The following is a 12119-nucleotide window of genomic DNA, read 5'->3' on the forward strand; positions in this document are numbered from 1 at the left end:
CTGTTTTTTCTCTAGTGCAGGTGTACTTTGATTTAAATAAACTTAACATGTAAAAAAATCAATAGTGAAACCAAAAGATAAACACTTTGCATTACAAAATGATTCTTAAATTTGAAGAGTCATAAGGGGATTTATTTAAGTAATAAGCTCCTCTAATGCCTCTTAAATTATTCAATTTACAGTCATTTGCTTTACATACAACCTTTCAGGAGTACGTTTGTTGTAGAAAGTGCAGCACTCCTGCAATAAATTTTCTCCTTAATCAATTACACTCCTGAGCTTCAGTCATCTGCTCAGTGGGGTATCACATGAATATATTGCACATCGAGGCAACTGACACCTTAGTATTTGTCAGTGGCTGCAGTAGTGTATTTTACAACATGAAATTTACACCAAAAGTTAAAGAAATTTCTTTTGTGCAATCTCTTCTAATTGGACTAGCCTAAGGTTTAAAATCTTGGGGAGACTATAGTAACATGTAATCAATGAGAACACCTGAGGTAGATCCATACATGTGGAGCGAGGAACTGTGAACCAGTGAACTGATTAGTATAGATAACCCAACTGGATCATTTAACATTTAAACTCTCTTTACTCTCATGGCGACAGTCTTTCCTACTATCTTAATGCTAGATGCTTACTTTAGTTCTCAATTCCTATTAACCAGCAAAGGCACAAACACGGGACGAAATGGAAACATCAGAATCCATTTGTTAATGAAATTATTAGTTACGCTACTTGGTTCAAGCTCTATAAACTATTTGTCAGGAGGATCATTGCTCTAGGTGGAGCTTCAGAAATATAAAGCATAGAAAAGAGATGAAAGAAAAAGTACTCCCATTACAATAACAATAAGCACAGTTAACTCTGATTAATGTGTTTTCTATATTTACTATATGTTAGGCACTGTGTTAAATATATTACATAGATTTTTTAATTTAATTCTTATACAACTCAGTGAACAAGTTGTTTCCATTTTTCAGATAAGGAATCAAAAGCTTAACAAGTTTATGTTACTTTCCCCTAAATCCCAGTATTGAAAGGGGTCAGATTCAAATATTGTTATCCTGGTTTCAGAAATTTAACAAATATAACTTGTGCTCCCACTCTGGGTGAAGCACTTAGAATTCAAATGTGAACAATTAAATGGAATCCTTGTTTTCATGAATCCTCCATTCCATTGTGTTGAAAACATTAGGTAACATTAGGTAGAAATTGCTTGGGGGTCTCACTAACACCTCTCTTCATCTACAAATAAGTTTTGAACAAATGTTTTATTCTAATCAATGCATTATTTAGCTTCTGATTCAATTGTGTACCAAGAAAACCTGCATTAGGGAGTGGATTGGTTAAAATGCTTTTGGATGCAAGTAACAGAAAACAGCTCCCACTGGCATCAGCATGAATGGGGATCTGTTAGCTCAAATGACTAGAATGTCCCTAGGTAATTATGACTTAAGGGGAGTTTTAATTAGGTAGTTTGCATAATTCATATTTTTATTCATTCATTTATTTGAAAAATATTTGTTGAGCACCTACAATTTGCCAATTATTTTCTAGGTACTGGAAAAAGAGCAGTGAACAAAACAAAGGCTTGGGTTTCTTGGGGCTTATGTATGAGGGAAAGATGCAGACAGTAAACAAACGCATGGTAGGTAGTCATAAGTGTCATGTAGAAAAATATCTCAGGGTATGGGAATAATGGGAACTGCTATTTATATAAGAGAAGGTGGCATTAGAATAAAGAGAGGAGGTTTAATGGGAATAGAAAGTGAAAAGGTACCCAGATCATACAATATGACCCAAGATATAAGATTCTACTCAGAAAATATATCCATGACTCATTTTTATACCCAGACAGCTTCAAAATAACCATTTCACTATAAAAGAATAATTAAACTCTCAGTCATAGAACTGACATTGTAAAACAAAGAAACAAAACACATTCTAACTCTGGCTATTGAAATTAACCCTCTTCAGTGGAAAATAGGAGCTTTGATGCTTAATTGCTGAGTGGACATTGCAATCTTCATCTCTCTGAGTCTCATTTGCCTATAAAAAGAAGAAGAGATAGACGCAGACAACAGTATGGTGTTTACCAGAGACAAAGGGGGGTTGGAGAGAGGCAGAAAAAGGTCAAGGGGGTCAAATACATGGTGACAGGAGATTTGACTTTGGGTGGTAAACACACAAATGGAATATATAGATGATATATTATAAAATTATTTACTTGAAACCTATATACTTTTATTAACCAATGTCACCCCAATAAGTTTAATAAAATTTAAAAAATAATAAAAGAGGAGATGATGGCAGTTACTTGTAGGGTTATTGTCAGGATTACATGAGATAAAGTAGCTCAGGCACTTAGCACAATGCTCAGTAAAAGGTAGCTATGATGATGATGATGCGACTCCATATTCTATCCCAAGACTCAGTAACCTCACATGTTCTTTGCTCATAAAGCAAAAGCAAGTACAGTCATGCTTTTTTTGTTTGTTTGTTTTGTTTCCCTATTGATTTTCTAAATCGAAAATAGCTGAGATTCTCGATTCATGCATTTAGGAAGTATTTTTGAAATATCAAAAAAAACCACCCATATCTAAGATAGCACAAACATCTCCTAACTGGAATAATTTCATCTGGGTGCTCTGTGGTTTATGGCTGCAAACATAATTCCATTCCATTTAACTATTCAGCTGTTTCCATTTAAATGTCTAGAAATGAGACTCTACCCAAACAGTTCGTCGGAATAAACTATGTATTGTGTTTTGAAAATGCAGAAGCGTGGACTCTATCTCCCAGGTCCTAAATCAGAATCTTTAGGAGCAAGACATGAACATCTAGATTCTTTAGAACTTTCTGGATAATTCTTATGTACAGCTAGGGTTGACGATCACTGGTACATGACATCCTTTCCGGGGCCTTAAAATCTACTGAGGAATAATTTTAGATAGGACAGTTATGTGGTCCTTTACTTGAACCTAACATAAAGTACTTTTTCAATTTTATATCTTAAGCTTGGATAGACATGTGTTATTTAAGGAGCTATCAATTTTATTAAAATGACCATCTTAGAAACAGTAATATGGCCCCTGACCAAATTGTTTTCCTAAGTATCAAAATTTCTATTATTTCGAAGAGCACTTCAATTTAATAGTCAGGTTTCAAACTCATGATTAGGCCAAACAAGCAACAATTTTTACAAACATTTCCCCCTTTATATTACTTCTGTCACTTCCACTGTAACTCTGGGGTTTCACTGTGTACCTTAGATAACAGAGTTGGTGAAATGACAATGGAAAATTTTCATTCAATTCAGTGGAAATAGATGTTGAACTTAGCCCATTGTTTAAGATGTGCCAGAGCATCCCCGAGGATACAGAGCAGGCTCCAGAGGCTCCTGTCCAGTTAGAAGTACTGCATTTTAACTCCCTGCTTCATACCCTTATCTTACTGTAATGTTTTTTGAGCCCCTTCCTCCAGACTTTTTTCACCTCCTGCCCTCACTGTGAAGGCATTCAGAATGACAGGAACATTCTGCTCACATTAAAACTAAAAGCTATATGAATTCCAACCAGTTGCAAAGTATATTCTTATTTATTTTGTGCAGAATATTTAAAAATGACAGTTCCAGGGTGTTTTTGAAAAAAATCTGTTTTTACTAGATAGTTTCAGTACAAGCACTGAACTTTAATGTGGTTTTATAACCTTGGCTCAGAGCTGGGTTGTTTCCCTTGGAGACCTTTACATTGATAGACATCAGATAACAGGGTATATATGGACTTCCTTTTCCTTTCACTAGAGATGGGAAAGTAGCACGCTTAATATTTTATAACCATCTAGCTCATGGATACGTGTTCATATTACCTGTCACGACAGAATTGGTTAGTCCCTAAAAAATCTTTCAGCCAAGATTCACCTCCCCTCATGGAGGACATGGGCATCATATTAAAGTGAAGTCAGTCAATCACACAGGGCTGTGTGAAGACAACGAAAATGACGCACTTTTCATGAAATTCTAGTAACTCAAAGTATCATTTCCAATGTATTTTATTTAGGTCTTTGTGTGTCCAAGGTTAGGCAAAAAGTGAATCACACACACACACACACACACAGGAAAAAATAAAGCAAAAAGTTAGAGATGTTTCTCAAAAGAAGCCCTATGTAATTAAAAGAAAATGAAAATCAAGTGAAAAGGATCCAAGCATAACCAAAAAGCATAAATAACACATAAAATAAAATATTGTCATTTTGCGTTTGTACTAGATTTGAGAGGCCAGTGTGATTTCCATTTAACTTAAAAACGTTTGCCCGGCCGGGCATGGCTCAGCGGTTGAGTGTTGACCTAGGATCCTGGCGATCGGGGTTCGATTCCCAGTCAGGGCACATGCCCGGGTTGCAGGCTCGATCAATGACTCTCTCATCATTGATGTTTCTCTCTCTCTCCCTCGCCTTTCCTCTCTCTGAAATCAATAAAGATATATTAAAAAAAAAAAAACACAAACAAACAAACAAAAACATTTATAATTCCCTGTGTATCTTCTGTATGGTAGCAGTGAAGCCGTGGCTACTTCGTGTTGTGCCCTGAGGACTCAAAGTGGTAGACAAACAAACACAAACAACCCTCCGGTGCTCTCTCCCAGCTTCTTTGCTCACAGGGTGTCATTCACCTGCACACAGTGTCTGTCTCCATTTATAGGACAAGTATATCTGTGTGTGCATATTCTTGCTCTCAAACCAAAACAAAAATTTTTCCATCATTTTTTTTGGGGGGGTTTTGGTTTGTTTTTGAGCCAATTAAGATATTCCTTTTGAAATATACATTTTAACATCTGGATTTTTACATAGATTAATGCTTATTCTTGAACACAAGAGAAAAGCAAAAGAATCCAATCGACATCTAATGTAATTTTGGGAAGTTCATCTGTGACCCTTGTAAACACCGGTGATCCACATGGTCATAGAGTCATATCCCATTAAAGAAAGATCCACAACAAAAATAAATAAAAGTAAGTCCTTTTCTTTCCCTCATTTTTCTCTTAGGGACATGATATGAGATTCAAATGGCCCAGTGCTTTCCTTTCCTACCCATTTTCCTCATGACTCCAGCTGCTGTAACTCATCTCTTTTGACCTCCCCAGGAAGAAAATTTCCTTTTATATCCCACTTATCTTTCTTAAATTCTTTTTTTCATCCCCCATCTCAGTTCTTTATTATGAAGGTATTTCCTTTTTTTCTCATGAAGATATTTCTTTCTCTCTAGAAGTGAGGAGCAGGGGAGAAACATCTCTGACCCGAAGGTCTTCTTGGTGAGAGGAGGGTTGTTGATGAAAACTCTCACATTTTTAATTCTTATGCCATCACATGTTATATATTAAAATAAAGTTCAGTAATTCTATTTAATTGATTTTTTTAGCCAATGTTCACTTGAGACTATTTCTTATGTAAATATATAAGGTCTATTCTCCCCATAATGAATTCTAGAGACTTCAACTATAGACTTAGGAAATTCTCTTTTCATTGACCTTATAAATTGCCATGCTATGATTTTAATTAAATCTTGACTATATTTTCCTTTCTGTGGAGAAGAGAAACAACTGGAGACAATGCAAATGAAGAGCTGAGGGGAAGGAGGTTGCCCAGAGAATACTGAAAGAGGGATGAGATGAGAGTTTTGATTCATGTGCCAGTAGCGACAATTTAGAGAAAAGGCTGAGGTGTGTAGTAGAGAGAGTAGAAAAGGTTTAGTCACTGAATGGGCCCTCAGAACATAGGAGCCAAAAATAATATTGTACCTAGAGAGATGAACTAAAGGAAAGTCAGGTATGAAAATAAAACAAGGAATTAGGGTTGTAAGTAACCCTTTCCTTAAATTCTTATTCTTTAAAAAGCTACATCCAACTAGAGAACAGATTTTTTTCATCTTTGATAACATAATAGAGGCAGGAATATTTCTCCCCCTATTATCTTTACCTTTCTCATATTCCAAGTAAACCATCTTGTCTGCAATCAGGACTGGTAGATCCCCTGTTATAATTCTTAACCAGAAGGCTGGGTTCTGTGTAAGCTTTCCTTGTTGCTAGCTTATATGGAGACTTGTTTGTATATGTTCGCAAAGAGCACTAAGTCAGTTGACTGCACAAAGCGGGAGGAGGTAGGCTTCATAATCCTCTTAAATGACTGGCGATAGAACTGTCCTGAAGAAACATGCTCCCACCCGCTCCCCCTCCCCTTGGTCTCATTTTTATCACACCACCCACAGATTAGAATTGTGCACAGCAGAATATATCTCTGGTGAAAAATCTTGTCCGACAGGGAGACATGACAAAAAAGCCATCAAACAGGGATTTTTATGTCAAATTACATCAGGGAAAAGCAAATAGATGGCTCACCTTCACATACAATGGCTCTCTGAGATGATCCACGAGAAGGCACGCTTTCTCCTCCCACACAGGATTGAGGTTCTTGTATATTATTTTACTTCTAAAAACTTCTTTCCCTCCAATTTTAAACTTCACATATGGATCACTTGTCCCTGTTAAAGGAATGCAGATCCGTGTTAATTATGCCTTTCTTTGGAGGCAAGAGAACAGCTCATCTAAATACCAGAAAGTATCTGAAGGAATAAAAGTTTAAACAAAGCTTATCACATGGAAAATAAGGGTTAGGAGTTTTTCCTAAAAATTTCCTGAAATATTGGAAGTGACAGTAAATTATTTATTATTATTATTATTATTAATCTTCTGTACTTAATACTGTTCTGGTATCTTAAAAAACTCTATTGCATGCTGCATACATAGATTTAATTCATGTTATAAATGATAGAATTAATCTGACATTTCTCTTGGTATCAACTGTTTAACTATAAAAAAGGTGATCCATGATCTTGGTTGATTTAACTAGTTTTAAACTTACAGATGCTGCTAAAATTTTATACCAGTTTAATGGGCTTAGTTAGGCAAAGATGAGTCTTACATTTGGCTTCAATTTCAACCTTCATCCCATATTCTCTCTTGCTCAGAAGTTTCAATGTTAGCATTTTAGGAAAGACTGAAGATCTCAGAGGAAGGAATCGGGAGGGGGGGGTGAGTTTAGAAATAATCTGGATACTTCATACTTCAAGACCTCCCAAGCTCCCAAAGATGATAAAGACAATCAGAGCTGTCAGGTAAGCTGCTCATGGACACACAACTAGCAAGAGATGGAGTTAGGATTGCAAACAAGGCTGTTTGCCTCTAATGCTGGTGCTTTTTCTACTACAGGCCCTACAAGAGAGAGGGCCCTTACATACACATATATTATACCTTTCTCCATTCTGGCTGATGAATGAGACCAGTCTTGATCTAATGAGTCTATGCTGTTGTTAAGACTCCCAGAGAAGGTGTATCATTAATGACCCCAAGTAAATCATTCCAGTGAGTGACAACCTTCATCCTCAGGAAATAGCTCTTTATATGAGGCCCTTATACAGTGGTACCTCGGTTTTTGAACTTCTCCATTGACGAGCATTTCTGGTTATGAACGCTGCAAACCTGGAAGGAAATGCTTCAGTTTTCGAACATGCCTTGGAAGTTGCACCTGCCACATGGCTTCCGCTGAGGGCAAGATCCTGAGGCCTGTTGGCTGTGGATCCCTCGGTTTTCGAACATTTCAGAACTCGAACGGTCTTCTGGAATGGAGTACATTCGAAAACCGAGGTACCACTGTAACAAAATTGTTAAATTTTTCTGTTTGTTTTTTTCCAAACTTAAGTTACAGTTGATAATTATGTCTATATGATTTAAAGAAAAATATAAATGGAGCTATGAAAACTGAAAAGCATCATATGAATATTAGGAATTACAATTATGGTACTGGTCTCCTTAAACTCATTATCTATATCCCTCCTCAACACTCCACTCACCGCAACAACACATAAATATCTATGCTAAACATAAGGAGACTTATAGGATTTGGCTTTTCTCAAAATTTATTCACTAATTTTGAGAGAGAGAAAGATCTATTTGTTGTTTCACCCATTCATACATTCATTAGTTGATTCTTATATGTGCCCTGACTGAGGATTGAACCTACAACCTTGGCATATGGGGACAATGCTCTAATCAACTGAGCTACTGGCCAGGGCCACATTTGGCTTTTCTTATTTAATCACTTGGGGGCTCTCTCAAAACTCTCCACATTCCCCAACTAAATGTAATGCCTTGTCTTTATGTACGCTTAGACCTGGGTATAATAAAATAATGATCCCAATTCCCCATTGTGAAATTCCCATCTGGATAGTTTAATTTTAACATAATAATACAAACTTTAAAAAACATTTATAAATGTAAATGCAGGCTATTACATGCTAACCTATTATAATGCATTCTTAAGGAGACTCAATGCAACCAAAATATTTAATACTTAAAATGGCTATTTTTAACACAGTGGTTCTAAACTATGGCTGAGGACTCTGGGAATTGAGACTGTTGTAACACATATATTGAGGGATATTAAAATCCATGTACCCATTTGTATTTTCTCAGTCATGCTCTAGATCAAGTATTGCCTTTCATTCTGATAACTATCTATGCAACTGTTACCACCTGCTAAAATATAATAAGCTCCATAATACCAGAGCCTTTTGGGTCACTGTTTTTATAAAATCTTCAGCACTTATTGCAGAATCAGAACATTTTGTCATATACATGATGCCATTTGAGGCAGTAAATATCCAGTGGCCTGAAGAAATAACAATCCAGCAAACAAGAGTAGGTCTAAGGGTTAAGTTAGGAATTAGGGATAGATATTTCAGCCTGTGAGAAGCACAAAGATCTCAACTATTAGTATAAAAGAAAGAGAAAGGCTCTTTTTAAGGACTCTGAAAACATGCTCTGATGGTGAAGTATTTTATAAACCTGTGGATTTGGCCATGAGGTGACCTGGATTGAAGATAGTAAATATGTTAGCAAATTTCATAGTCATAACCACTGGAATTTCATAATGCATACAGGATTCATATGCACACTCATGGGAGTCAGTCACCTGACTTTTCTCACTTTGTTTTGACTCCAGAAGATAAAATTTGGTACACTTCTCTCTTTGCAACACTGATTAGCCCTCTGGGAACTATCATTAAAATTTAATAATATTAAATAGTCAAGTTCCTTTAAGGAAATTCTAATTGTTTTCAAGTTATTAACTTGGGGGATCTTTAGTGACTTAGAGTCTTTAATAGTTCAAAACCTTCAGCTTGTGATTCCAACACAGAGAACTGGAGACATTGTTTTAATTTAGAGTCAGTAAAAGATTTGTATCCAATCTTCTATGTCTGAAAGTGTTTTTCTAAACTTAATTCAGCAATTTATCTGATAATATTAATGAGTATTATTTTCTTTTTAAAAACGAGTTCTGTGATCAAGGATATTTGTAAAATGCTAGTTTAGAACAAAATTAAATAGATTAGTTTTCTATAGCTTTTAAATAAGTGAATGGGCTCTCCAAGAAGGGGACATGGCATGCAGCATTTACCAGATTTCTTTAACCACAGGGCCTACTCTTCTGAAGGTCATATTTCAATACTAATAATTTCTACTCTCTCTCTGGGAAATGCGATCTTATTATATTTCATAGATAAGAAAGTTTCACCTTTTGGAGGTTCTTTTATTGTAATAGAGTTTCCAGTGAAATCAGATAATTTTATCATAATAAAATACCCAATAAATCCAAACCATTGACACATGGTTGATATTTAATAAATATAGTATACAATAAAAAGATGTACTTTGTTAAAAAAACAAAAAACCAAAACAATTCATGTGCCTGTGCTCTTTCACTGCAATATTACATTTGCCCACAAGATGGCACTAACACTTATCAAATTCTGCAATTCAAAGTTAAGGCATCTCCACTGCACACTAGTTCTCAGCATTTTCTTATGCTTTATTGTCGTTAACTGGATCATGACCCTCATTAAAACATTTTTATGGTAATAGTGAAATAAAAACAGGCAAATAAATATGGGAGAATAAAGTAGGAAGTGTTAGCCCTGAAATAAATTTCAGCCTTTGTTATTAATGTGATATTCAAGAGCAACTTTTCAACATTCATTTTATCAGACAGCATTAATTTCAAAATTTATTTGTAAACATTATTAATTATTTTATAATTGTTAATTCCATGTTTCAAAAAATTTTAGACTATCAATTGTTTATTTCTGTACCCAAAGATCAAACTGTTTACAAAAGAAGAATTAGATGGCATATATAATGTTTTCTCATGTAGTAAAAATTTACATGTCCCCAGTGCTATGTTTTATTTTTATATTTTTTTCAGAGTCATGACACTGATGAGCATTTCAACATTTTATGTGATTGGTTAGTCCAACAGAACTAAATCTAAGTCCAAAAGAACTAAACTTTGAATGAGTCTCTTTTTGCGCCGCAATGAACATAGCAAACACACGATGGCAGCCTCTCTTCCCTTAAAATAGTATTAAACATATTTAAAATGTAAGTAGCCCCCTAATACTGAGTCTCTCGGTTTTCATTCTCAGAATAAATGAGCCTCCTGGTTAACAAGTTCAAATCAGTCTTATTCCAGACCTAACGTGTAATGAAAATAAATAGCTACTCATATTTCAGAGACCTGTAATTACTCCTTATGCCAACTCCCAACCAGGACAATGCCTATTTGAAACTCAGTCCCTGTTAGGGCAAGGAAGGAGGAGAAGGGTGTGCAGACGTTGATGTGAACAAACTGACTCCGTCTTTGTAAGCCCCACACTTTCTCTATTCTTGCTTTAACTTTGGCCTAAGTGGGCCTGGCCAGCGCACGCAGGCCTTGGGGTTGATGATTAGCTGTATCCTGTAAGCCTACACACTGGAATCACGAAGATCGCTGTCAGTAATGGCCAGAAAGACATAAGAGCTGAGATAACATCCCACTGGTGTTAGTGTCAGTAAATCGTCCACCACACGACCACCAGGAGTGTGGTCCTGGCTCCTACTACACTCTTTGCCCCTTTGTCTCCTCAATCATTAGTTGTTCAGCTATACTATAGAATATTCACTGTAACAACTGCCTAGCAGCGCAGGACTGCTAGGGTCCTCCGTCCACTCACACCCTTCATCCCCGTAAGTAAACTCCCTGTAATAGATTCTGCTATGTTCTATGAAGTTTCCTGCTTCGTTTTTTGTCTTAAGACATCTTTCAGGCCAGGCAATTGCTGTACCTCAGCTCCGCATTCAGACAGAGGAAAGAAAGAGAAGGAAGAAGAAAAAGACAACGGAAGAAAAGAGGGAAGTAAACGTGAATATTGCATGGCCAGCTAAAAAGAACTCAAATTTTAGCTGGGTCTTCCTGAAGGTATCCAATTTTTCTATAAATTTCTAAAGTTCCTTTTATTGCCCAAATGCAACAAAGAAGGTAACTTTGTGTAATTATATCCTTCATACCAGAAAGAGGCTTGTAAAAACAGTGATGCTCAAGACCTATTCAGAGGAATAGATTGTCTTAATGTAAATTAATTTTCACTAATAATTTTAAAATCTTCAAAACAGGTACTGTATTTATGTGTTAAAATCATTTCCTAAAGTTCTCCCTTTCCTTCCTTATTTTTTGTTGAAGATTTGTAATGCCCAACATTGGAAATATTACATGGGTTAAATGACTAAATATATTAAAATTCAAATACAAGAGGTTTATAATCACAAGTGGCTTAATGTAATAAAATAAAAATAAACTAACACTTTTTCTAACATAATGAAGAAAATGAATATTCCAGTGATTTTAAAATTTATGGTTAACGACGTTACAGTGATCTAGTACATAGGTGAATTAAAAATAATGCTGTGATAAAATGCAGTATAGAACTAAACTAAGTAAATTTCTCTCTTTGAGGAGAAGGCACTTCCAGATTCATGAAACAGAGAAAGTGTAAATGACAGAGATTATTGACTTTTATGAGTAAATTTTTAGGCATTTTTTTTAGTGCAAAGTTCAGGATATAGCAAGAAAAATTATATATGTTGCATTTATATGTTGTATAATTTTTTTCAGTTGATACAACATTTACTATTTAACTACTTCCTTTAATCATTTAAGAATATATGAATATATAGCAGAAAAAGAATGAC

General features: G+C 35.4%; 1 protein-coding gene across 7 annotated transcripts in view; it reads right to left on the reverse strand.

Moving 5' to 3' along the window:
• The window catches only part of MCTP1 (multiple C2 and transmembrane domain containing 1), a 418524-nt gene that overhangs the window by 211201 nt on the left and 195204 nt on the right, over positions 1 to 12119 (reverse strand). For all 7 annotated transcript variants that reach the window (XM_087815449.1, XM_087815455.1, XM_087815454.1 and 4 more), the window contains one exon: positions 6396 to 6538. In XM_087815449.1, the coding sequence (XP_087671575.1) occupies positions 6396 to 6538 (143 nt within the window). The remainder of the gene's footprint in view (positions 1 to 6395; positions 6539 to 12119) is intronic.

Source organism: Miniopterus natalensis, chromosome 3, assembly GCF_054644295.1.
Source record: "Miniopterus natalensis isolate mMinNat1 chromosome 3, mMinNat1.hap1, whole genome shotgun sequence".
NCBI classification, from domain to species: Eukaryota; Metazoa; Chordata; class Mammalia; order Chiroptera; family Miniopteridae; genus Miniopterus; species Miniopterus natalensis.